At 40.8% G+C, this 25,295-nt stretch overlaps 1 protein-coding gene and 1 pseudogene across 1 annotated transcript; both read left to right on the forward strand.

Annotated features, from left to right (window-relative positions):
* Nucleotides 1–2: 2 nt before the first annotated feature.
* LOC116927601 lies at nucleotides 3–7,682 on the forward strand (annotated as a pseudogene).
* Nucleotides 7,683–17,293: 9,611 nt separating this feature from the next.
* Nucleotides 17,294–19,827, forward strand: LOC123477526. Its single transcript, XM_045180906.1, has 3 exons — nucleotides 17,294–17,594; nucleotides 17,641–17,734; nucleotides 19,356–19,827. Exons 1-3 carry the CDS (start codon nucleotides 17,294–17,296, stop codon nucleotides 19,825–19,827), a joined length of 867 nt encoding a protein of 288 aa, XP_045036841.1.
* The last annotated feature ends 5,468 nt before the right edge of the window (nucleotides 19,828–25,295 follow it).

A 25,295-nucleotide genomic window follows, 5' to 3' on the forward strand; every position in this document is an offset into this window, starting at 1 on the left:
CATTGGGGTAAAAGGAAGGGGTTCAAACAGGGTTAATACCAGTGTTGCCACGAAATAATTTTCCTCTCCTCGACAGTTCTAAACAAAACCAACTTCATCACAGAGTTATTTGCGAGCTTGCTTGCGCCAACGAAGTCTCTTTTTCTTTTTCTACTTGAAATATTTTCCAAATGGCTTGCTGCTCACTGCCGCAAAAAATGTCTATACCTTCACAAGCGTCTAGCCTTATTGGACAGCGGCCGTTTGTCCAGAGACTTCCTAGGTAATTCATTGATCAAAATGCACAAATTGTCTCCAAGAACGTTTCAAAACATCACGCTATTTCAGGCAACATGCATCGGAAGTACGGAGAGCAATGTCATCAGCTAGTCAAATGAGTGATGGCTACCAAACAAGCTGAACCGTTTCATATGCTGGTAGTATACAGAGTGCCCATTCTGTCACATGGAATGAAGTGCTTGAACCATTGGATTATGAGGATGTCATGAATGAACATGCAAGTGACTCAGATCCCTTGAAACTTGTCCTCAGCTTCCCCCTGGATGATCTACAGATCTACCTCCTCCAAAGACCGTGGAGGACTCTACAACCAATAACACCACCAGAGCCATTGTCTTTAGTTTAACTGGAGATAAAAGGATAAAACATAAACTAATCTAAATGTTAATTTTAGGGAAACATTAAACTCTCATGTAAGAGATTGTGTACGCTGTTATACTTCACCGTTGGCTGATTGTTCAACATAGATACCAAGAGTATAGCAGTGGAAGCCTTGCACGTCAAGCAGCTAGTCGTCTTAATGCTTTGGCGTCTACCCCTCGTCAGGAGTTTGAAATTGATGGAGAAAATGATGGCAATTTAAACAGTGAAAATGAAAATAATTTGATAGATTCTTTGTCAACAAAGGTATAGGAAATTTGAATTACAGTTTACTCTGTTCATAAATTCTACTTTCTAAGTTTTAATCTACAGGCTAGTTCCATTCGTAGCTCAAACTCTGTATCAGATACCCCACGTGGTAGCTGGGCAACTTTTGATCTGCGGCAAACAGCTAGTGATCCTCCACTTCCAGGGTTTCTAGACCATTTAGCTCCTGATGTAATAGATAATGTGAACAAACTTCGAAGATCTGAACTACAGTTGGTACGCTTTTCTGACTCGTATATTAGAAGTGATTCTGTGGACTAATAGTGTACTTATCGTCTTGAAATCTCAGGATACATTGTTTGCACTATATCCGCCTCAAGATGATGAAGATATCATCGAGAGACGTTGCCAACCTGATATGCCGATTGAACATCTGGGGCATCGAATTTTAGTGAAATGCACTCAACTTCAGTATAAAAAAACAAAAAAACGAAAAAAACAAACAAAACAAGATCATTTATTATTGTATAAATTTTTAACAAATTTTTCTTATTAAAGGCTTGAGCTAGAAATCGAACCCATTTATGCATCCATGGCGTTGTACGATGCCAAAGAGAAGAAAAAAATATCAGAGAAATTTTATTTTGATTTGAATTCGGATTCTATTAAGCATATGTTGGCTACCCATATCCCTTTTCAAGTAACCTCCCCACATTCAATATGAAGTTTAAGCCGAGCTATTAACTGTTATTGATTCCCTAGGATGTTAGCCAACCTGAGGCGTTCCTGCACGTTCAGTACAACATATCCATCAACGGATCTATTTCTTGTTGTCAAGCTGGAAAAAGTCCTTCAGGGCGATATAAATGAATGTACCGAACCATACATTAAAGACGATAAGGTATGGTATAGGAAAAACGAATCTATGCGTCCTATAGAAGTAAGTCCTATAGCTGTGACACAATCTGGATTCGTAGAACCGAGAAAAGGTGAAAGCAAATGCCGTAGCGTGCTGCGAAAGACTTGGGAGGTACAGGATGCCCTTTGCGTGGACAGGAATTCATTTACACAGCATACTCCACGGAGCTGGAAATAGTGACCGTGAAAAGGATAAAACAAACGAACGTGACTCAAATGAAGCAGTTCCGCCCTCGGGAGCGAACAGCTTGGGTAAAGAAAAAATGGTCTTGTCATACTAAAGAGATTGTGTTTGCTAATTTGCTGGTCTACCTGAGGAAAAAAAAGATCGCAAAAATAGCACTAGTAGTTTTGATCAATTCCGAAGAAAAACTGGAGTTGACACAGGATCGGGGTCCTGGTCACGAACGACGTGGTTCCTTGGAAAGACGTGGTACGGCGGGATCCCACGATAAACGAAGTAGTTGGTCATCCACAGGAGATGAAGCTGGGTTGAGTCTCGATAACTTTCGACCCGTCACTCTCACCGTTTCCAGTTTCTTCAAACAGGTTCGAAATTTCTTTGATTTCTAGATCCATGTTCGATTCATGTACTTGATTTATCGTGAAATCATTAACACCGTTTTTTCCCGCCATTCTTTCCCCTTTTCTTCCTATTTGCTTCGTCTTTCTTTTTCTTTCTTTCCCTTTCTGCTTCTTTTTTCCCCGTGTTTCGCTCTCCCCTCAATAGGAGGGTGATAGGCTTAGAGATGATGATTTGTACAAATACCTTCACGAACTACGGAGATCTAATAATGCATTGAAAAGGTTGAAATGCATACCAGGAACATTAAAACTTGAAGTTTCACCTTGTCCCGAAGAAAATAAATGTTCATTGACTCCAGAGTTAGCTAAGCTGCATCCTTATCCTGGTAATTTACTAATTGTCCATGGACGCCTGCTGACACATTTTTACATATTTTTTTCCCATTTTATTAACTACGTGATTTATTGAAAGACGACAAAATAAGGCCTACAAAAGAGCTGATAGAGTTTCCACCCAGAGAGGTCTATACGCCGTTTTACACATACAGGAATTTACTTTATGTTTATCCGAAAAATTTGAACTTCGCGAACAGAGGTTACTACTCTTGCTTCTGGTAAAGAAACTTTTATTAATCGTATTGACCTTCAACAGGATCGGCACGAAATATTTCAGTAAGGATACAATTTATGTGTGGGGAACAAGAAACCCACGCAATGCCTGTCATTTTTGGTAAATCATCTTGTGCCGAATTTTCTTCCGACTACTTCACCGCCGTCACTTATCACAACAAGTAATTATTCTAAACTAATATAGGTCAATTATTCATGTCAATACTTTATTTATAGGTGTCCTGATTTTTACGATGAAATAAAAATAAAATTACCCGCGAACTTAAAAGACTGCCATCATCTGCTGTTCACGTTTTACCATGTTTCTTGCCAGCGGAAAGTTGAGCAAACAGCTCTAGAGACTGTTGTTGGATACTCGGTAAAAAAGAAAAAGAAAATCCAAATTTGATAACTTTTTATTAATGAATCGTATGAATTAATCTGGATCACGTCGTATAATATTATTATTCGTTTTTTTTTTAAATGTATCGTAGTGGCTACCGATGCTTAAAGACGGCAGCCTACAAACTGGAGAATTCTCTCTTCCGGTTATGTTGGATCCCCCACCATCAAACTATCTTTACATACATCCTGAAGTAATGTTACCGGGGACGCGTTGGGTAGACAACCATAAAGGGATTTTTAACATTGTCATCGAAGCTGTAACGTCAATTCACACTTTGGTATGTACTTTATACCTATCTGTTGTTACTCCGTGTCATTCATGAATCGCTTTGCATTAGGATCGTCATCTAGATCGCTTTTTAAATATTTGTTCTGCCTTGGAAGAGAATCGCATTGTACCTCATATTGGGGAAGCCAATATGGAAGCCAGTTTGAAACAAAGGTTAGAAAACAAATTACTACTAATAAATATGCTTTATTTTACACAATTCTTAATCGTTAGCATTGGTGATTTGAACAATTCAAAAACCGAACAAATGGTTAAATTTCTTCCTTTGATTCTCGAAAAGTTGATTGGCCTGATTGTCTCTCCTCCTCTTTTGAATGGCCAGCTGCTCAAATGCGCTGGCGTAGCCTTTGATTGTTTTGTTGCAATCGTCGGAACATTCACAGTAAGTGAAATAATGAGAAACATTGATACGATGCTAATTGAGTACTAATTCCAGGAAATTCTCGATCACTTGAATGATCCACATGGGAGAAATAGTTTGTTAGCCCCATATGTTCATTTTCAAGCATGTGTTCCACAAGAAAACCGCGTTTGCTGTCCCCCTCAGCACCGCACTCTCTCATTACCTCCACAACGGAAGCATAACAGAAGGATAAGCCAGCCAGAAGTTCATCTGAATGTTGAAAACGTTGGATTAGATGCTGAAATTAACAGCTGTCTGAAAGGAGTTGATAGAGCCAATAATGTGAAAAGCGGGAATGATTTTACATCTACAGCTTGGCCCAGTCAGCGTAAACTTCTTCACGAAGAAATTGGTCTTCTATGGGCCATGTCCACAAACGCATCTCGAGATGTTGTATTCTCAAACGCATGGTACGTTATTCAGTGTAACATCGAAATTAGCCATATATAATCTATCGCTGCTGAAACAAACAGGTTCTTTTTTGAGCTGATAGTCAAAAGTATGGTGGAATACTTGGGTTCAACTCAGAAGCTAGATTGCCCACGGAAGCAAAGATTTCCGGAGCGTTTCCTAGAAGACATAGGACGTTTAGTTTCACTCGTTACAGCCGAAATTTTATCAAGGCAGCGACGTGATGGTGGCGAATCGAAGGTATACGTTATAATCTCGTACAAATGTAACCGTTTGATTTAATTTCATTTGTTTTTCAGAGTGCCCTTTTATTGAACATTCATCTCTCCTTCTTTCTTCATGATTTGCTTTCTGTTATGGACAGAGGTTTTTGTTTTTCTCCTGATTCGTTCCTATATCCGTACGCTGGCAGAAGACAAGGCACTTTACCCAGTAATTCATGTGTTTTATGATTCAGAATCTGTTTTACTGTAACGAAACAATTTTCTTCAATTTTTAGAACGAAATTCCGCACATCGCAAGTCTAAAGGTAATTGTGTTTCTTGTTTTCAGTTAAAGAAAAATTTTATTATAAGAAATATTTCGGAGCAGTTGGACTTCTTGCGCGTAATATGCAGCCACGAGCACTTCGTCGCGCTTAACTTGCCTTATTCAACACCGCTATGCAGTTCGACTGCTTCATCACCGTCACCTTCACCATCTGTATCTTCATCAAACAGCCAATCATCTTTTGTTTCCACGTTGGTTGGTGTGTCTAGCTCAGCACGCTTTGCCGAGCTAACTGGTGAATTTCGCCAGCAGCACTTCCTCATCGGCTTGATCCTTTCTGAACTCGCAGCCGTCTTTGAATTGCAGTTAGTAAAACTAAAAGTTTCTGTTGATTAAATTATATTTATATTTTACTATTCGTTCTATAGGAGCCCTGCTTTGCATGCACGGGCAGCAAATTTAGTACGAAATTTGTTGACAAGCCATGATTGGGATCCGAGATATTCCGATGCAACTTGCAAAGCCAGGGTGGCTACTTTATACTTGCCATTAATTGGCGTCCTGATTGATGCCCTCCCACATCTATTTGATTGGAACTCGGAAACAAAAGGTAATTGTATACTTTTATGAATACTTTGTTATTAAAGTAAATATTCTTGCGCCAGATCATTTAATTTGTCGCTTAGTATAAGCTTTCTTGGGACAAAGATCAGTGCGCTGCATTAACAGTAAGGTCGTTCGGGGATGAGCTGTTGCTTAAGGAGTACACAGTTTTCATTTGGTTTCGCACCTGACAAACTAATCTTTCAAAAACAATTTTAAAATGCACTTTTAGTTACATATTAAAAAAACAAAACATTGTGAAACACAGGAAGGCCTCTAGTCGAAGGGAGCAATGAAGAGCAAGATTCTTCAACGGTGAACTTCGCTGTAGCACAAGCTATTGCTGGAATTCCGGTTGACCAGGTATGTCGGACACGTTATTATTTTTTCTTCCGCATTTGCTCTTAAGTTCGTTACGATAGGCGAAAGGGAAAATATCTGCGGAAACAACTCGTCACCTGCTGATTTGTCTACTGTGGGTTTTGCGTCACGTTGGAGAAGTGCCATTGCGGAATTGGTGGTCTGATTTAAATCCGGCCAAGCTTCATCGCCTTTTGGAAATGCTTTTTATCTGCGTCTCTGGATTTGAATATCGTGGAAAACGCGGTATTCTTCGTTCCATGCAGCAAAGGGGCGGCCGAACTACAGAGATCGTCAAATCGCGCTTAGAGGACCTCATCCTTGGCCAAGGATCTGCCCGTTCTGATCTCATTCTACGTCGCCGTGGTAATAGCCAACAACAATTTTTCTTCAATTCATTTTAGAATCATAATTTTCATAAATCGATGTTCAAAAAGTTAAGTTCTCATTTTAGAGCGTATTATTAGACGGCTATATTCATTTTTTATCAACATTTTTTTGTGACAAACAATTGGCGGAGCAGCGATAAATGGTAGCGACAGCGTAGTGGCAAATTCACAGTTCTACACGGGAATTGCCCATACACAAGCCACACCAGGTGGGCAGCTGTCTGCTTTCGCACACTGCACACTCATTGCATATTTTACTTGCCTGAAATAAAGTCGAAACTAACCGTGAAAATAACGAAGATTGCTGGCATGCTTGATTTATATGTAACGCATGGATGTACAGCGGTTGTTAAAATTTCTATTGCTAATGCTATTAAATACTAATTTTTCTATTCTTGTGTAAATAGCGTTTTATAAAATCATTCGTTTTTATTTTAAGAACGAAATCCGTCGCCCAATCCATCTGTAACTGTCGCTGACAAACAGACGCTGCGATGGCGCAAAGATACAGCAGCCTGGAAATTGGCCAATGAAGCATGGGAAAAACCTCGGGTGGATGTTGAATTGGATACCTACATGGAAGGCAACCTTTCAACACAAACCAGCCTTACCATTCTCGACACGTTGGAGCTCATAGTGCAGGTTGGTTCAAAAATCCAAAATGAAATTTTATGTAATTAAATAATGTATTTGATATATTTATAAATAGGTAGTTTCGCAACACGATAACTTGCAGACGCTGCTCCCGGTAGCTCTCCGTGTTCTCCTTCATTTACTGGGATGCTGCCAGAGCACCGCTTTACTGCAAAATGCTTTTGCCACCCAAAGGGCACTTGTATACAAGGTAAATCTTTACTAGGAGGAATTGGCTAATAAGGGAAAGAGAGTTAGTCCTTGCCGATATAAAGTACCCCAAGCATTAGCATGCGGTTTTCGGTAGAAAGTAAACAGTCCTGTGACGCTTAAAGTAGAAAAAGAAATTCTTGTCGAATGAGCCCCGTTGTGTTAGCTGTCGGAACAACAACTAACCAACCAACTAACTATGCAATAATGGACGGTATACACAGTTCCGTACAGGCACGAAAAACAATTTTTTTTCTTTAATCACATTACACATTTTGTGCTCCTCCCCCTTGCTGTCTATATAATCAAAGGATTAACATGTTTCCTTTTTTTTTTCTTAAAAAAATTGTCAACAGATTATTCGCCGCTCCGGACCGATGCAAGTTTATGCGATCGGTCATGTCCATCATCGACGTGGTGGCCATCTTGCCCTATTACATTGATCTGGACATCTCCACTGAAAACGACGACGTCTCAGGAATTAAATTCTATCGGATATATATTGGATTGTGCTCGCTTGTGTCGAGCGTCATGTTGCCTTTTAAATAAACTTCTGCTCCTTTCTTCTTCATACGTGTTTAACGATGCGAACGTTGATGCCTCAATCATTTGCGGCCGTTTTCTTCCTCTTTTTTTTTTTTTTTTGTGAATAGTTCTGGACCGGACCCCGAGAATCAGCCGGAAGGTAAGCTATATGTAACAGACTGGTCGTTTTTTTCTTTCTTTTTTATTCGGCGATCGGCAACATTTATCCGACCGTATTTAACCTTTTGTTGTGTGTAGATGCGCACGTATTAATGCATCAAATATTGTTATATAGTACTATACTCTATCGGAATATAGAGCAGTAAATGATTTTTGCATTTGGGATCTGTTTAACGTGTCAAGTTTTCGTCGAAATTTGTGTTGCGCGATACTTATAGACATTGCGGTAGGGGGGGAGATAAGGAAGAGCATTTTTGAATTGCCTAACCGCTGAATAATTGAGCGATTTTGTTGAACATTGACACGCTGCTTTCTTTTTTGTTTCTATACGGGAAGAATGTTGTCGTAAATCGTTTTGCCCTTCTGTTAAAAGCTCACATTTTACCGTTCTAACCGTAAAGAAGGATCAGCTTATCTGTCGGGAAAATGTGACGATAGATGACGCGCAAAGTGCAGTTCAATCACGATATAATCTTTCGAGCATAATAGCGCTGCTTTGGTTAGTCACCATCCCCCCCACCAATTTACATGTCCTTAAATATGTATATTATAAGATATATATCCGACATCCATTGCGGTGGCCATTTTGATGACGCGCCTAATTCAAATTTGAATTCTAACTTTTGTTTATTATTACTAGGGGCCCTCACTCCGTTCAGGAAGTTCCCGATAGGGTACAGCCTGGACGCCAATTCGCCACACAGAAACCCGGAAACCATTTGCTCTTCCGGAAAAACTGACGACTGATGCTGTGAGTAATCAAGTAGAGCAAGTTAGTTATATCGATGGGCAAACAGTTTGTTTAAGAAACGTTCAAACTGGACGAACTAGTGTCAATTAAAACGTCATCTAGCGGTAGTAAATTACCTTTGGGAAACAAACAAATGAAAAAAAAAGAAGCTCCATTCGGATTTTAAATTATAATAAGTATCTTAATCAGAGTTAAGGGAGTAGGGGGAAAAATAAAAAATAAAATAAATGAAAAATTTATATAGTTTGGCAACGCTGTGTGAGGTGCAATAGGTGTTACCTTAATACATATGTAGTGCGACCATGTTGACAGCCTCACACGGCCTGTGGAAAAACCAGTCCGTTGCCAGGCGACGCTCAAAGCCCAGACTTGAAAACAACTTCGCGGCTTTATTTTTCCCTATCTTCATGACCGACGCGCCATCTCTCTGAAAAAAAATCTCCCAAAACTTCGAGCCGCTCTTAGATTGCTCCGTGTTCCTTTATCGTTGAGCCGATAATTCACACGACCCCTTCGTTAATCTCCGCGTTATCTCCTGTACAACATGACGTCAAGTTTTGCGCCACAGCATCTAAAATAAGAAAACGTATAAAAGATACGTACGAGACCCTGAAATCGACTCGAATGGGCCGACTAAACTACTCCGCACTCCTTTGCCATTCAGCCGATAATAACGGGGACTCGACCGGGAGCTGCTGCTTTATTTCCTCTACAAAAGGAGACCAATCTCAGTGGCACAGCATCTAAAATAAAAAAACGAACGAAAGATTAGTGTAGACACCCCTCAAATCGCCGCGCCATCAGCGCCATCTCTGGGGTAAAGTCTCAGAAAAAATGTCGGTCGATCCACCGGTCGTTGTAGAAGGGTAGGGGTGCCTGTATCAGGGGGTTGGGAAATGCGAGTTTTGATAGAATCCCTATCGGGAAATTTAAACGTTTTAAATTTGAAACGTTTAAACGTTGAATGTTGTTATGCAAATAAAAGTACTTTTTAAAAAGAAGTTCGGTGAATTTTAAGAGTAAATAGCAAATGTCTTCTTCAAATTCAACATAAAATAAATACGAGTGACACAAACAAATTATTTTGATTATTTAATTATTTAAATACATTTATAAATTTAAAAATACCCAATTAGATTGAAAAGGTTTGTCATTAGTTGTTTATGGTAGGTTTGGAAGGTCGCTTTCCAACTGACTACTAGGGGCCCTCACTCCGTTCAGGAAGTTCCCGATAGGGTACAGCCTGGACACCAATTCGCCAAACAGAAACCCGGAAACCATTTGCTCTTCCGGAAAAACTGACGACTGAGGCTGTGAGTAATCAAGTAGAGCTCTAGAGCAAATTAGTTATATCGATGGGCAAACAGTTTGTTTAAGAAACGTTCACACTGGACGAACTAGTGTAAAGTTAAACGTCATCTAGCGGTAGTAAATTACCTTTGGGAAACAAAAAAATAAAAAAGAAAGAAGCTCCATTCGGATTTTAAATTGTAATAAGTATCTTAATCATAGTTAAAAAAGGGATAACATCATCAATCACAGGGGAAAAAAATAAAAAATAAAATAAATGAAAAATTGATATAGTTTGGCAACGCTGTGTGAGGTGCAATAGGTGTTACCTTAATACATATGTAGTGCGACCATGTTGACAGCCTCACACGGCCTGTGGAAAAACCAGTCCGTTGCCAGGCGACGCACAAAGCCCCGCCTTGAAAACAACTTCTCGGCCTGATTTTTCCCTATCTTCATGACCGACGCGCCATCTCTCTGAAAAAAAATCTCCCAAAACTTCGAGTCGCTCTTAGATTGCTCCGTGTTCCTTTATCGTTGAGCCGATAATTTACACGACCCCTTCGTTAATCTCCGCGTTATCTCCTCTACAACATGACGTCAAATTTTGCGCCACAGCATGTAAAATAAGAAAACGTATAAAAGATACGTACGAGACCCTGAAATCGACTCGAATGGGCCGACTAAACTGCTCCGCACTCCTTTGCCATTTAGCCGATAAAAACGGGGACTCGACCGGGAACTGCTGCGTTATTTCCTCTACAAAAGGAGACCAATCTCAGCGGCACAGCATCTAAAATAAAAAAACGAACGAAAGATTAGTGTAGACACCCCTGAAATCGCCGCGCCATCAGCGCCATCTCTGGGGTAAAGTCTCAGAAAAAGTGTCGGTCGATCCACCGGTCGTTGTAGAAGGGTAGGGGTGCCTGTATCAGGGGGTTGGGAAATGCGAGTTTTGATAGAATCCCTATCGGGAAATTGAATTCTTGGTTGTTGCTCCGTTTTCAATCCAGTGGGATTCTGATACCTGGAAAAGGAAAAACAAATGAGTGATGTCAGGGCCATGACATTAAAATATTGTGAAATAAGTTACCTGTTTGATGAGTATGTTAATTTTTTTTTATAATGCCACTATTATTTACCTTCTGTATCCAATAGTGTAATTTCCATCGTGGATGGAAAACACAGCCAACACACTGAATGCAAATCTAAAGCTTTGCATTAATTAACAGTTTAAGACATTATTCATGCTTTTTATTAAACCTAAACAAAATTTTTAAAATGACAAGACATTAAATATATTACTTAACAATAAAAAAACTCTTCTTACACTACAAATTACTTAAATCTAAATTCTGTCTAATAAATGTATTACAATCTAAATTCTGTCTAATAAATGTATTACAAATAATTGAATTAAATAAAAAACAACTTTCTGCGGAAGCAATAATTATCACACTCATTTAAACAGATAGTCTGCTTGAAAATAGATATGGCCTAATAGAAATAAGTTTTTTAATCCTGAAAAACATGCAAAAAGGGTGTAACTTCACTCATAGCAGTTGGGTGATCCACCGTAGTGTGTGTGTATTAATCCTCACAGGGCCTTCCGAGTTTACCGGGTACCCCACCCGGCTCTCAGCAGTTATCTGACACCCAGATGAATCTGAACCTAGCGGAATTTCTATTTCAACGGAAATGTTTCACATAGTCACGTGATTTTACTAATCATATCCACGCGTACTCCGCAGGGGGGGTACAACTTCACGAATATCACAGTAATGAATGGGGGGGCATTCTCACGGAAATGATCATCAACATTTCGGAATCCATCGCCAGACCTAGGCCATCTGGACGGTCTGCGACCTAGCCAGCACCAATGACTCATCTTACTACGACACACATGCAACACGGTAGGCCCAACTGCTTGGTCAAGCCGGCTCCATGACTAGAATGTCTAATGAAAGGTACTTTGCGCTCAGATCACACATCCAGCCTTACCTTTCATTCTACATTCAGTCGCCTATTGTACCTAGTTGCCACAATAATTAGGCGGTTTCAGGCGTCATATGGCAGGAAAATATTTTTAGTGTTTGGCAAAGCCTAATACTCGAATAAAGTGTATTTTGAAAATTATTTTTCTAGACAAAGTTGTAGAACCGATGAAAATACGTAAGCCTGAATATTGAGAAATTATGTTCAATAATAATAATAATAAGTGTTAGCTTAGTGCAATTAGTATCTTTAATTCTTGAAAATTTACATTTTCAGATTTCATTTTTTTTTCAGGTACGATACCCGGGCTGGCAACGAGGCCTTCCGTCGTCTGTCGTTATTTTTGTTTCAAACTTTCAATGCTTGGTCTGTTCTAACAATTTTTCAAAACGATACCTTTTTAGCCTTAAAATTTTCATTGCATTCTTTCATTGATATGGACGAAAGTTTTATGGTACCAGTTGATGGTACCAGTTGATGCTCACAAGGATAACTTGCAGTTTGTCTGGCCAAGTATTGTATGTTCCATCCAAAACGCGTCTTTCATAGCTGATGACTGTGTATGTGGATAAGTCGGTTATGGTTAAATGATTTTATCAGTTAACAATATTTTTGCTTGCTAGGAATTGAGTGGTCTGGGAAGTAGAAAATTAATAAATTCCCAAGCTGTTGATGACCGTTACAAAAACATAAGTGAAGTAGCCAAAACACGATCCATCATTTCTTTAGGGCTGAGTTGCTTTAAACTGTCAGAGTGTGTTTAAATTTTAGTGTACAAACTTTCAATTTCATGGCATTATGTGCTGAAGACTTTTTAGTTGAACCATCTGCTCTTCAGTTTCTTGTCACACATGGATTTGATTTCAACAAGCAATATTCTCAAGGTGTCCCATATAATAGAGGAAATGATACCAGCATGGTATAAGAGCTTAATGGTAGGGACACTCCTATCCCTGAAAAGTGTCGTCGTTTTCAGGAATGTAGTTGGCGCTGCTAAACAACGTAGTCGAGATTGCTAGGGAGGTATAGGAAAAAAACATGTTTTTCGATTTTTTTTTTACTTGTAATGTTTTCATAGCTACCAAAATTTTTATTCCTATAGAAAATAGCTTTATATATACTGTTCATTTTTCAGAAATGAATTAAAATTAATATGTAAAAAGTTATGAATTTTGAAAAATCGCTCTTTTTACCAACGGGGTTTTTAACATTTTTGGCGCGTATATAAGGGAAGCTAGGTTGGGCAATTTTCCCCATAAGCCCCCCAAATGGTTGCTTATATATTCACTAATTTCAAGCAATTACATATGCAATAACCAACTGTAATGGACTGTTTTTTTGCTTCCTTCTACTAAAGCCACCAATTCATGGTCTTTTTTATCAGCTCCATTGACTGCATTCCAACAAAATTTTAGAGGTCGTTCCCTTTTGCATCCCTCACAAACCACATATTCTTTGTTTTTTTTTACAGCTTCATTGACTGCATTCCAATTAATTTCAGAAACCATTGCCTTTTGCACTCCTCAAACAACCACCACTGCATTTTGTTCCCAACAGCTCCACTGACTGCGTTTCAACACCTTTGAGAGACCGTTCCCTTTTGCATCCCTCAAACAAGCCCCCATTTATTTTGTTTTCACATGCTCCATTGAATGTGTTCCAACAATCTTCAGAGACCGTTCCCATTTGCATCCCTCAAACAAGCCTCAATTCTTTGTGTTTTCACCAGCTCCATTGACTGTATCCAACACCCTTGAGAGACCGTTCCCTTTTGCATCCCTCAAACAACCACCTATTCCTTGGCTTCTCAACAGCCCCTTTTGCTGCATTGAAGCCCATTTCAGAGACTGTTCCCTTTTGTACCCCTCAAACAACCACCACTTCATTTTGTTCCCAACAGCTCCACTGACTGCGTTCCAACACTTTTAAGAGACCATTCCTTTTTGCACCCCTAAATCAGTCACCACTGCATACTGTTTTCAACAGCTCCACTGACTGCGTTCCAACACTTTTAAGAGACCGTTCCCTTTTGCACCCCTCAAACAGCCATCACTGCATTTTGTTCTCAACAGCTCCACTGACTGCTTTCCAAAACTTTTAAGAGACCGTTTTCTTTTGCTGCTTTCAAACAGCCACTATTACTTTGTGTTCTGGACAGCTCCTTTGACTGTGTTCCAACAATATTAACCCATATAGCACATTTCTGCCGTCGGATGTCCGAATCATGGCCGAACATCCGTTAGATATCTATGTACTCAATGGGTAGTTCCAGGGATGTCCGTCGGCTAGTCACCTTGGAAGTGCAATGGATGTGCGAAAATTATATTCTACGGACCTCCTTCCAACAGCCAAAAAGATTTTCAATTGTTTCATTTAAGGATCGGCCTCGAGCCAATCGGGGCGCTTTTTTGCAAATCGGGTTTCTCATTTCGGGCCAGGGAGGCGTGGCTCAGGGTGGAAAATTCTTCTCCCCGAATTCAATTGGGGTTTGCAATCAATTGGATTGCAATCAATCGATTCATCAATGCAAAAAACATTATCGAATGACCCGATCTATCCGATAACAACCCCGATGATAGCTCGTTCTACCCGCTTGCCCCGATTTTTACTCTGAAACCGAAAGAACGGCATTTTTTTTATTGCTTCGGGGCAACGGGTTAACCTCAAATTTTTCCCCGCACCTCCCCGGTTGAAAAAGTGGCACCTCATTTCAACCCCGAATGCACTTTATCGGTGCGGGGCGGTTAACTCGATTAGAACTAATTGGGGCCGATCACTAAGTTTCATTATTAATTGTCAAAATTTCTTGAGAGGGGGAAAACTTAACCGTGTTCAAATTTTTCCCTTGAACGTATTTTTATTTGAAGTCCAGCATTTAAAATGAAAAATTTTAAAAATAAAGGAGTATAATGATCTATTTGCCGGATGGTTTATTTTAAAATTTATTACAAAAAATGAATAAAATATATGAGTCGTGAGTTTGTTTGCACAAGCTTTCCGTTTAGCTTACGGGAACCAAGCCATTGAAAATTAACTCACAGAAAATAAATATTATTCGGCATCTAATAATATTAAAAGCAAGTATACTTATGATAGGATTATAATTTCAAATAATAAAAAACTACTTTAAACTTAATAAATCATGCTGAAGTTTAAAATTCAAAAAATATTTAGCATAAATTGTTTAATTTCAATTTATACACCTCTGGTTTAACCTAAGTTCGACATCATCTTGACTTCTTAAAAATCCTGTATGTGATTTGTTATCGAAAAAGCTCAAGTGTTTTACAACAATTCGATTTTATTGTTCGAAAATGATTAATAATATATATGTAGATTGGCACAGTGGAATAAGATTTGAGTGTGATGCGGGAGACCCGAGTTCGAATCATGGTGTAGCCTAATGTTTTTTCATGAATAGATGTCCAATACATGTCATATTTATAGCCAAATGAAAGCCCGTTCGGATATCCTTAGAATGTCTGACGGCACTGTTGAGGGCGGTCAAAACCAAAAAAAAAATACATCCGTAGGACATCCAAATTGGATATCGGGCTGTCCGGAGGATATCAAAAAGATGTACTCAACATCCGACCCCGACATCTGTCGGACATCCGACGGACTGCCTTGTGTTATGTGTGAAGAGACCGTTCCCTTTTGCACCCCTCAAACAACCACTATTAATTTGTGTTCTGGACAGCTCCTTTGACTGCGTTCCAACAAAATAAGGAGACCGTTCCCTTTTGCTTCCCTCAAACAATCAACATTACAATGTATTCCTAACAGCTCCCTTGACTGCTTTTCACCACCCTTCATAGACTGTTCCCTTTTGCATCCCTCAAACAACCACCTATTAATTGTGTTCTCATTAGCTCCATTGACTGCTTTGCAACACTCTTTTAAGACCGTTCCCTTTTGCATCCCTCACACAAACACCAATTCATTGTATTCTGATTAGCTCCATTGACTGCATTCTATCACCTTTGAGAGACCGTTGCCTTTTGCATCCCTCAAAAAAGCCCCAATTCCTTTTTGTTAGAACGGCAAACTACGCCATCTAGCAGTCAAGAGGGCAACTTCCTCTCCTGACTGTTTAGCAGCAACTCTCTCTATTTTTCCTGTCTCATGGTGACTTATGCAAAAGTGCTGAACTCTCTTCTTACTCTCTTTATCTCTCTCCCGAACAGATTGTAAGTACTATAAGACAGATATTGTGTGACATACTTGAAGTAGTTTCAATAAACGACCACAGTTAATTGCATATAAATTGTATCAGTTTATTTAAACTTCACAGGTTATGGGCCCAGAGTTACGTAACTCAAAGTATGTCTAACGAATCCATTACCGAGAGACGAGAGTTTGCTCGTTTCAACGGAATTAACTTTCCACAATTTCGCTATGCCATCATGCTCAAGCTTAAGGTGCTGAGACTAGAGAACATTGTCTTAGGCACTGAACCCAGGCCTCATCAGGTAACAAAAAGTGCCCTCGTGTTAAATATCAAACTTTGTGTTTCCAGTGTGGCCAGTCGAACCATGCTCATGTGGCCTGTCCAACTAAGTTGGTGTTGCTCCGAATTTAAAAACTGATTGTAAGGCACATGTTAATTTAACGGTGCAGTCAGAATGCGAGTCTCAGGTCACTAATGTGAATGAGCAAAAACTGATCGTAAGGCACATGTTAATTTAACTGTGCAGTCAGAATTCAAGTCTCAGGTCACTAATGTGAATGAGCAAAAACTGATTGTAAGGCACATGTTAATTTAACGGTGCAGTCAGAATGCGAGTCTCAGGTCACTAATGTGAATGAGCAAAAACTGATCGTAAGGCACGTGTTAATTTAACTGTGCAGTCAGAATGCAAGTCTCAGGTCACTAATGTGAATGAGCAAAAACTGATTGTAAGGCACATGTTTAATTAACTGTGCAGTCAGACTGTCTGTCTCAAGTCACTTATGTGAATGAGCAAAACTGATTGTAAAGCACGTGTTAATCTAACTGTGCACAGACAATTCTTTTTTTTGTGACAGGTGATTAAGCAGAAGCAGTGGTTAGGCACTGTGTGCATCTGGAAAACAAGTCAGCATCCTATTCTAAATTTTTAAGGAAAAGAAGGGAGAAAAGCAAATTAATCTGACATCTATCCTGTCTACAGGTGCTGGGTCCAACGGTGCAGGGAGTAGCCCCAGTCACTAATCAAGCTGAGATTGAAACTTGGGTGAATAAAAATCTGCAAGCCTAATAGTTGATCTATTTTAACATCGAACCGACCTATCAGAGCTCTATCGAAGGATCTGTTACTGCCCAGGAAATGTGGCAATGGCTACTGGCTGAGTTTGCTGATGTTGCAGCATCTAATATCCGATCGCTTCTCGGTAAATTCCACAGCTACAGGATGAATCCAGGCCATAAGGTCACTACCCATGTCAATGTCTTCAGGCAGATGGCAGAGGAGCTTAGAGGCGTGGGACAGCCACAGACTGTTGATATGATCGTGTCCAAAATCATCCAAACTCTACCACCAAGTTATGCTGTGTTCGAGACAATGTGGAGTGGTCTACCAGTGGCTGATCAGACCATGGCCAATCTCACAGCCAAACTATCGGAAGAGGAAAGAAAGCTGAATGATAGAAGTAACGGGATTATAAGTCCCCAAGATGTGGCTTTCTTTGCCACACACCCGCGTAGACTGAAGTCTGCGGCTGAAAATGCGTTGGCAACGCGGTCGGACAATAACAGTAAAGATCAAAATTTACAGTATGAATATCGAAATTCCAATTATCGAGGCAAACCATCGAATTTTAATCCCTACTATCGTGGCGGCAGTAGAGGTAGTGGAAATAATGGTAGAGACTATCGCGACGGCAACAGAGCCGGCAACTCGAGTCAGTCCAGTCGGGGGGTCTGCTGGTCGTGTGGCAAGCCTGGTCACAGAAACTACAACTGTCCAGACAAGAAACAGGCTGACCAGAAGGAGGCTCGTGGTGCCACTCACAACAAGAATCGCGATTTTGACCCTGAATCGAACAAGAAAACCTTCGCCGGTTTGACGTCGCTGTGTCATCTAGTACGCCGACCCGAGTACATCTACACTGACTCTGAAGCCACTCATCACATGATGAGCAACCGGTCTTATTTTGAAAATCTTCGTGATATACCTCCGGGCTCGTGGATGGTGAATGGTGTTGGCAACACAATTCTTCACGCAACCGGCATTGGGACTGTTCCGATTCACTCCTACGTCAATGGAAAAGTCTTGGAGGGCGTATTAAAAGAAGTTCTCTACGTCCCTGAATTGGGTGTAAACCTTTACTCGATCGGTCGTGCGGCCGACATGGGTATAAATGTAAACTTTAGCGGTGACGACGTTGAGTTTACGATAGATGGTGCTGGAATAATGATCGGTCAAAAGCTGGGAAAGTCACTTTATCATTTGAAAATTGTCCCAAAGCTTATTGATCACGAAGAAGAAACTGCTAATGCTGCTGCCCATGGTGAAATTTCTCTTCGTCTTGCACATCTCCGTCTTGTCCATCTCAACGACCAAACCATCATAAGACAAAACCGAATTGGAGCTGTTAAAGGACTTGATGTCTCAACAAAAAGATGCAAAACCGACTGTGTATGTGAAGGATGCGCACTTAGGAAGATGATGCGTTATCCATTCCCACCTGGTAGAACCAGAGCGACAGAAGCTGGTGGTATCATTCACACGGACGTTGGATTTGTCTCTATTCCCACCACAAGAGGTGAAATATGCTACACAATCTTCAAAGACGATTACTCTGGATGGACGTCAGTCAAATTGATGAAAAGAAAATCTGAAGCTGCTGGCCATCTTCTTAATTTCATTGCCTTTGTCGAAACCTCGACTGGAAACAAAGTGAAAATTGTGAGAAGTGATCAAGGCACTGAACTCGGCAGCAATTATTTGAAGACTAGACTGGAAGAACATGGCATTGTCCATCAAACGTCATGCAGATACACTCCACAACAGAATGGTATGGCGGAAAGGATGAATAGGACTGGGATGGAGGCAGTCCGGAGCATAATCTATACACGCTCAAACAAAATCACCAACATGTTTGAACAAGCTCCTAGGTCTGTGCTGGAGCTGTGGGGAGACTTTTTGATCGGCGTGGTGTACGTTCTCAACCGTGTCATCTCCTCCACCTCCACAAAAACGCCATACGAACTGTTCTTCGGCACCAAGCCAGATCTGAGTAATTTGCGAGTGATTGGTTGCCGAGCTTATCCCCACACACCTGATCCAGTTAGAAAAAGTCTGGACCGAAAATCGAAGCCATGCTGGCTTGTCGGTTATGGCGATGGTAAAAAAGGATGGATTCTATGGAATCCGGCTACACGGGAGTATACCACAAGTCCTTTGTCCGTTTCGACGAAACGCTCCTTATCACTGATGTTCTAGAGTAAAAAACAAATCAAACGAACATGTCTCTACAGAACTTTGAACCGTTCCACATTGTATCTACAATACTCGAACTGGATGACGAGGGTGTAAATCCCTCACTAGACCAAGTCAATGCTCCTGCCGTGACACCAAGCACGATCAACCGTGAAATCGGCGTCATTGAGCCGAACGATGACCTGGACTGTAGCGAAGAAGACGACACTGATGATCAAATATCGTTCGTAACGGTCGAAGAATTATCTGAAATTGGACAGATTGATGACTGGGTTCTGGTTCATAGCCCGTCTGGTGTTTTTCAAGAAGCTGACCATGATGTGAATTCTGAAGCCGAACCAATGGAAGTCGATGATCAAGCGCCAGTGTCACCTGGACATATTCCTGCACCACCAGCCGTGAATCCTGTCGAGCTAATTCAAAGTCAACCTGGGGAGGAGCCACTGATACTTGGCAGATTGCGCGATGGTCGATCAAGCAGAGCACCTCAATATACAGTACCCGCAAAAAGTGTCCGAACGCGGGCCTTGTTTTGGACTTTTTTACATTGAGTCTTACGGCGGCGGGTACCTAGCGCGGACCGGGAAATCGGGCTCAAATATGTCAGCAAAGCAATTAAATTTTACAGTTTTGCTGACAAAATAACAAGCTATAGGGTACTAATTTTTTAATTTTTTTTCTAATAGGATTTGTTGACCTGCCATGCTGGTCAACAAATAAACGAACACTGCCCCTAATTTCTATAGCGTCTTATGGCACCATGCCCTATTTATAGATATTTATTTCGTATGTAAGGAATCATTATGTACATAATACAATTATTCCGTTACATAAAGAACTCTTTCGTTAATATTCTATGTTAATGGCTATAGTGTAATATCAATATTTAATTAAGGGGAATTTTTTTAAACAGGGAAGGTCATATCTTGTTACCCGACAAAACTAGTTTTATTTTTTTCAGACACCGTTCCCTTTTGCACCCCTAAAACAGTCACCACTGCATACTGTATTCAACAGCTCCACTGACTGTGTTCCAACACTTTTAAGAGACCGTTCCCTTTTTCAGCCCTCAAACAACAGCTTTTGGATACTGTTCTCAACAGCTCTCCTGACTGCGTTCAAACACTTTTAAGAGACCTTTCCCTTTTGCTCCTCTAAACCAAGCAACAATTCATGGTATTCCCAATAGCTTCACTGACTGCGTTTCAACACTTTTAAGAGACCGTTCCCTTTTTCACCCCTCAAACAACCACCACTGCAGTTTGTTCTCAACAGCTCCCCTGACTGCGTTTCAACACTTTTAAGAGACCGTTCCCATTTTCAGCCTTCCAACAACCACTATTGTATACTATTCTCAACAGCTCCAATGACTGCGTTCCAACACTTTTAAGAGACCGTTCCCTTTTGCACCCCTCAAACAACCACCATTGCATTTTGTTCTCAACAGCTCCCCTGACTGTGTTCCAAAATTTTTAAGAGACTGTTCCCTTTTGCAGCCCTCAAACAACCACTATAACTTTGTGTTCTGGACAGCTACTTTGACTGTGTTCCAAAAATATTAAGAGACCGTTCCCTTTTTCATCCCTCAAACAACCATCAATTCTGTGTTCTTGACAGCTCCATTGACTGTGTGCCCCCAACCTTGAGAGACCGTTACCTTTGCTTCCCTCAAATAACCACTATTACTTTGTGTTCTGCACAGCTCCTTTGACTGTATTCCAATACCCATAAGAGGCCGTTCCCTTTTGCATTCTTTAAAACAAGCACCATCTCATTGTATTCCCACCAGCTACGTTGCCTGTGTTCCAACACCTTTCAGAGACCGTTCCCTTCTGCAACCCTAAAACAACCATTAATTCATTGAGTACTTACAACTAATTAAGAGACCGTTCTCTTTTGTATCCCATAAAAAAGTACCAATTATTGGGTTTTTCAACAGCTCCGCTGGCTGCAATCCAACACCCTTAAGTGACCGTTCCCTTTTGCATCCTTCAAACAACCACCAATTCCTTGGCTTCTCAACAGCCTTTTTTGCTGCATTGCAGCACTTTTCAGAGACCATTCCCTTTTGTTTCCCTCAAAAACCACCTATTCTTTGTCCTCAACAGCTCAATTGACTGCGTTCCACCACCATTAAGAGACCGTTCCCTTTTGCAATCCTTAAACCAAGCAACAATTCATAGTATTCCCAACAGCCCCACTGACTGCGTTCCATCACTTTTAAGAGACGGTTTCCATTTGCATTCCTCAAACAACCACCACTGCATTTTGTTCTCAACATCTCCACTGACTGTGTTTCAACACTTTGAAGAAACCATTCCTTTTTTCAGTCCTCAAACAACCACTATTACATTGTGTTCTCGACAGCTCTTTTGACTGCTATTCATTAATATTAAGAGACCGTTCCCTTTTGCATCCCTTAAAACAAGCACCAATTCATTTTTTTCTCAACAGCTCCATTTACTGCGTTCCAGAACTTTTCGTAGACTGTTCCTTTTTGCATCCCTCAAACAACCACCAATTCATTGAGTACTTACAACTAATTAAGAGATCATTCCTTTTTGCGGTTCTAAACGAGTACCAATTCATGGTATTTGGACAGCTCCTTTGACTGCATTCCAACACCCTTGAGACTGTCCTCATTCCTTTTGCATCCCTCATGAAACACCTTTCAGAGACCGTTCCATTCTGCATCCCTCAAACAACCAACAATTCTTTGAGTACTAACAGCTAATTAAGAGACCGTTCCCATTTACATCCCTCAAACAAGTACTAATTTATTTGGTTTTTAACAGCTCCATTGACTGCATTCCTCTTAAGAGGTGTTGCATTCTCTTAAGAAACCGTTCCATTTTCATTTCCTTAAATATCCACCATTACAGTATTCATATTCAACAGCTCATTTAGCTGCAATCCAACACCTTGAAGAGACCTTCCCCTTTTGCGTCCCTCGAACCCCCACCATTACTTTGTATTTATAACAGTTCTATTGATTGTGTTTCACCACCCTTCAGAGACCGTTCCCTTTTGCATCCCTCAAACAACAACCAATTCCTTGGGTTCTCAACAGCTCCATTGGCTGCGTTCCAGCACTTTTCAGAGACCGTTCCCTTTTAAATCGTATAAACAAGCCCCAATTCATTGTGTTTTCACCAGCTCCATTGACTGCTTTCCAACACCCCTAAGAGATTGTGTCCTTTTGCGTCACTCAACCAACCACCAATTCATTGTGTTCTTGACGGACCCTTTGACTGCATTCCAGCACTTTTAAGAGACGGTTCTTTTTTGTATCCCTCAAAAAACCACCAATTCATTGTATTCTGATAAGCTCCACTAACTGCTTTCCAACACCTTTGAAAGACCGTTCCCTTTTGCATCCCTCAAACAAGACACCATTCATTTTGTTTTCACCAGCCCCTTTGACTGTGTTCCAACAATCTTCAGAGACCATTCTTTTTTGCATCACTCAAACAGCCAACAATTCATTGTGTTGTTCACAGCTTCCTTAACTGCATTCCAACACCTTTGATGGACAGCTCCCATTTGAATCCCTCAAACAAGCCTCAATTCATTGTGTTTTCACCAGCTCCATTGACTGTATCCAAGACCCTTAATAGACCGTTCCCTTTCGCATGCCTCAAACAACCTCCTATTCTTAGTGTTTTCAACAACTCCACTGACTGCGTTCCATCACTTTTAAGAGACCGTTCCCTTTTGCACCCCTCAAACAACCACTATTGCATAGTGTTCTCAACAGCTCCCCTTACTGTGTTCCAAGACTTTTAAGAGACCGTTCCCTTTTGCAGCCCTCAACAATTATTGCATACTGTTCTCAACAGCTCCACTGACTGTGTTCCAACACTTTTAAGAGACCACTCCCTTTTGCAGCCCTCAAACAATCACTATTGCCTACTGGCCTTAACAGAGAACTGACTGCATTCCAACATTTTTAAGAGACCGTTCCCTTTTGCAGCCCTCAAACCACAGCTATTAGATACTGTTCTCAAAAGCTACCCCGACTGCTGCTGATTTAAGAGACCGTTCCCTTTTGCACCTCTCAAACAACCATCTAGCATTTTGTTCTACACAGCTCCTCTGACAGCGTTCCAACACTTTTAGAAGACCGTTCCTTTTTGTAGCCCTCAAACCACAGTTATTGGATACTGTTCTAAACAGCTACCCTGACTACTGCTGATTTAAGAGACCGTTCCTTTTTGCGCCTCTCAAACAACCACCTTGCATTTTGTTCTCAACAGTTCCATTGACAGCGTTCCAACAATTTTAGAAGACCGTTTCTTTTTGCAGCCCTCAAACAACCACTATTGCACACTGTTCTCAACAGCTCCCCTGACTGAGTTCCAACAATTTTAAGAGACCGTTCCCTTTTGCAGCTCTCTTACAACCACTATTACATTGTGTTCTGGACAACTCCTTTGACTGCGTTTCATCAAAATTAAGAGACCGTTCCCTTTTGGATCTTATAAACCAAGCATTAATGCGTTGTATTTCCACCAGTTCCATTGACTGCATTCCAGCACCCTTCAGAGACTGTTCCCTTTTGCTTCCTTTAAACAACCACCATTGCATTTGGTTCTCAACAGGACATTTTGACTGCGTTCCAACACCCTTGAGAGACTGTTCCGTTTTGCAGCCCTTAAACAACCACCAATTCTTTGTCCTCGACAGCTCAATTGACTGTGTTTCAACACTATTAATAGACCGTTCCCTTTTGCATTCCTTAAACAACCACCTATTCTTTGTGTTCTCAAGAGATCCATTTACTGCACTCCAACATACTTGAGAGACTTTTCCCTTTTGCATCCCTCAAACAACCACCAATTCATTGAGTTCTTACAACTCCTTAAGAGACCGTTCCCTGTTGCATCCCTCAAACAAGCACCAATTCATGTTTTCTTAACATGTCTATTGACTGCGTTCCAACAACCTTTAGACATCATTTCCTTTTTTCATCCCTCAAAGAACCACCATTGCATTTTTTTTCTTAACAGCTCAATTGACTGCGTTCCAACACCATAAAGAGATTGTTCCCTTTTGTTCCAGTGCCCGTGATTCCATTGGTTCGAGAGGGTTCACGTAACTTTATCTGCCTGGAAAAAGGTCGACCACCTGAAAAGGGTTCGAACTGCCGCCGGTTAGGCTTAACCTTTTTCTTTCGAATTTTCGTGGACAGGGCGGGTAAAAGGACAGATTGGGGAAAACGTCGGGCAGGTGTAGACCTACGGGCAGGGTGAGACCCGCAGGCAGGGCGAGATCCGCGAGCAGAATGAGGCCCGCGGGCAGGGCGGAAACCACGGACAGGTTGGAAACGAGGGGCATTGGTAAGACACTTAATCTGCAACTAAAGGACCAAGAAAGGAGCATGGGCATGGCCTTGGGGGAAGTTCCCAAGTGCGCTCAACCGTGATTGGTTTTCCCTCCATTGTTTGGTACGTGTATGAGTGGTACGACTTGACAATGCGTGGATTTAGGGGCTTTAAGTGGATTAATAAATTGTAAGTAGATTAATCGGCTTAACATGGATTAAGAGTATGCAATTGGATAATTAAGTTGCAAGTAGACTAAGGGGCTTAACGTGGATTCAGCAGCTTAACATGGATGAAGGTGCTTAAGGTGATTAATAAATCGTAAGAAGATTAAGGGGCTTTACATGGAGAAAGTGGCTTAACATGGATTAAGTGGATTAACATGGATTAAGCGGCTTTACATGGATTAAGAGGCTTAAAGTAGATAAAGGTGTAAAAAGTATAAGGGGTAATAAAGGAAAAGTCGACTAACGTGTAGCAGACAATAAAAGTATAACTCAACTAACGTGAAGCAGACTATACAAGTATAACTCAACTAACGTGCAGCAGACACTGAATACTAGACTTCACCTATTACCGTCCTGGGACGGGCCGCCGTATACTAGTCCTCCTATATTTATAAAAGCGAATGGGGTATTTGTGGGCGGGATTTGTTTGTGTATCTGTCTGTGTGTTTGTCCGAGAAATTTCGTGTA

The sequence above is a fragment of the Daphnia magna genome, unplaced genomic scaffold (genome assembly GCF_020631705.1).
Source record: "Daphnia magna isolate NIES unplaced genomic scaffold, ASM2063170v1.1 Dm_contigs074, whole genome shotgun sequence".
NCBI classification, from domain to species: Eukaryota; Metazoa; Arthropoda; class Branchiopoda; order Diplostraca; family Daphniidae; genus Daphnia; species Daphnia magna.

Bases quoted from the DNA above. Each gene is read 5' to 3' on its own strand.
- LOC123477526 (XM_045180906.1), top strand. From the start codon at position 17,294: ATGGCAGAGGAGCTTAGAGGCGTGGGACAGCCACAGACTGTTGATATG. The intron at 17,595-17,640 runs ATCAAAATTTAC...TTATCGAGGCAA, and splicing joins GTCGGACAATAACAGTAAAG to ACCATCGAATTTTAATCCCT. The intron at 17,735-19,355 runs AGTCAGTCCAGT...AATACTCGAACT, and splicing joins GCAACAGAGCCGGCAACTCG to GGATGACGAGGGTGTAAATC.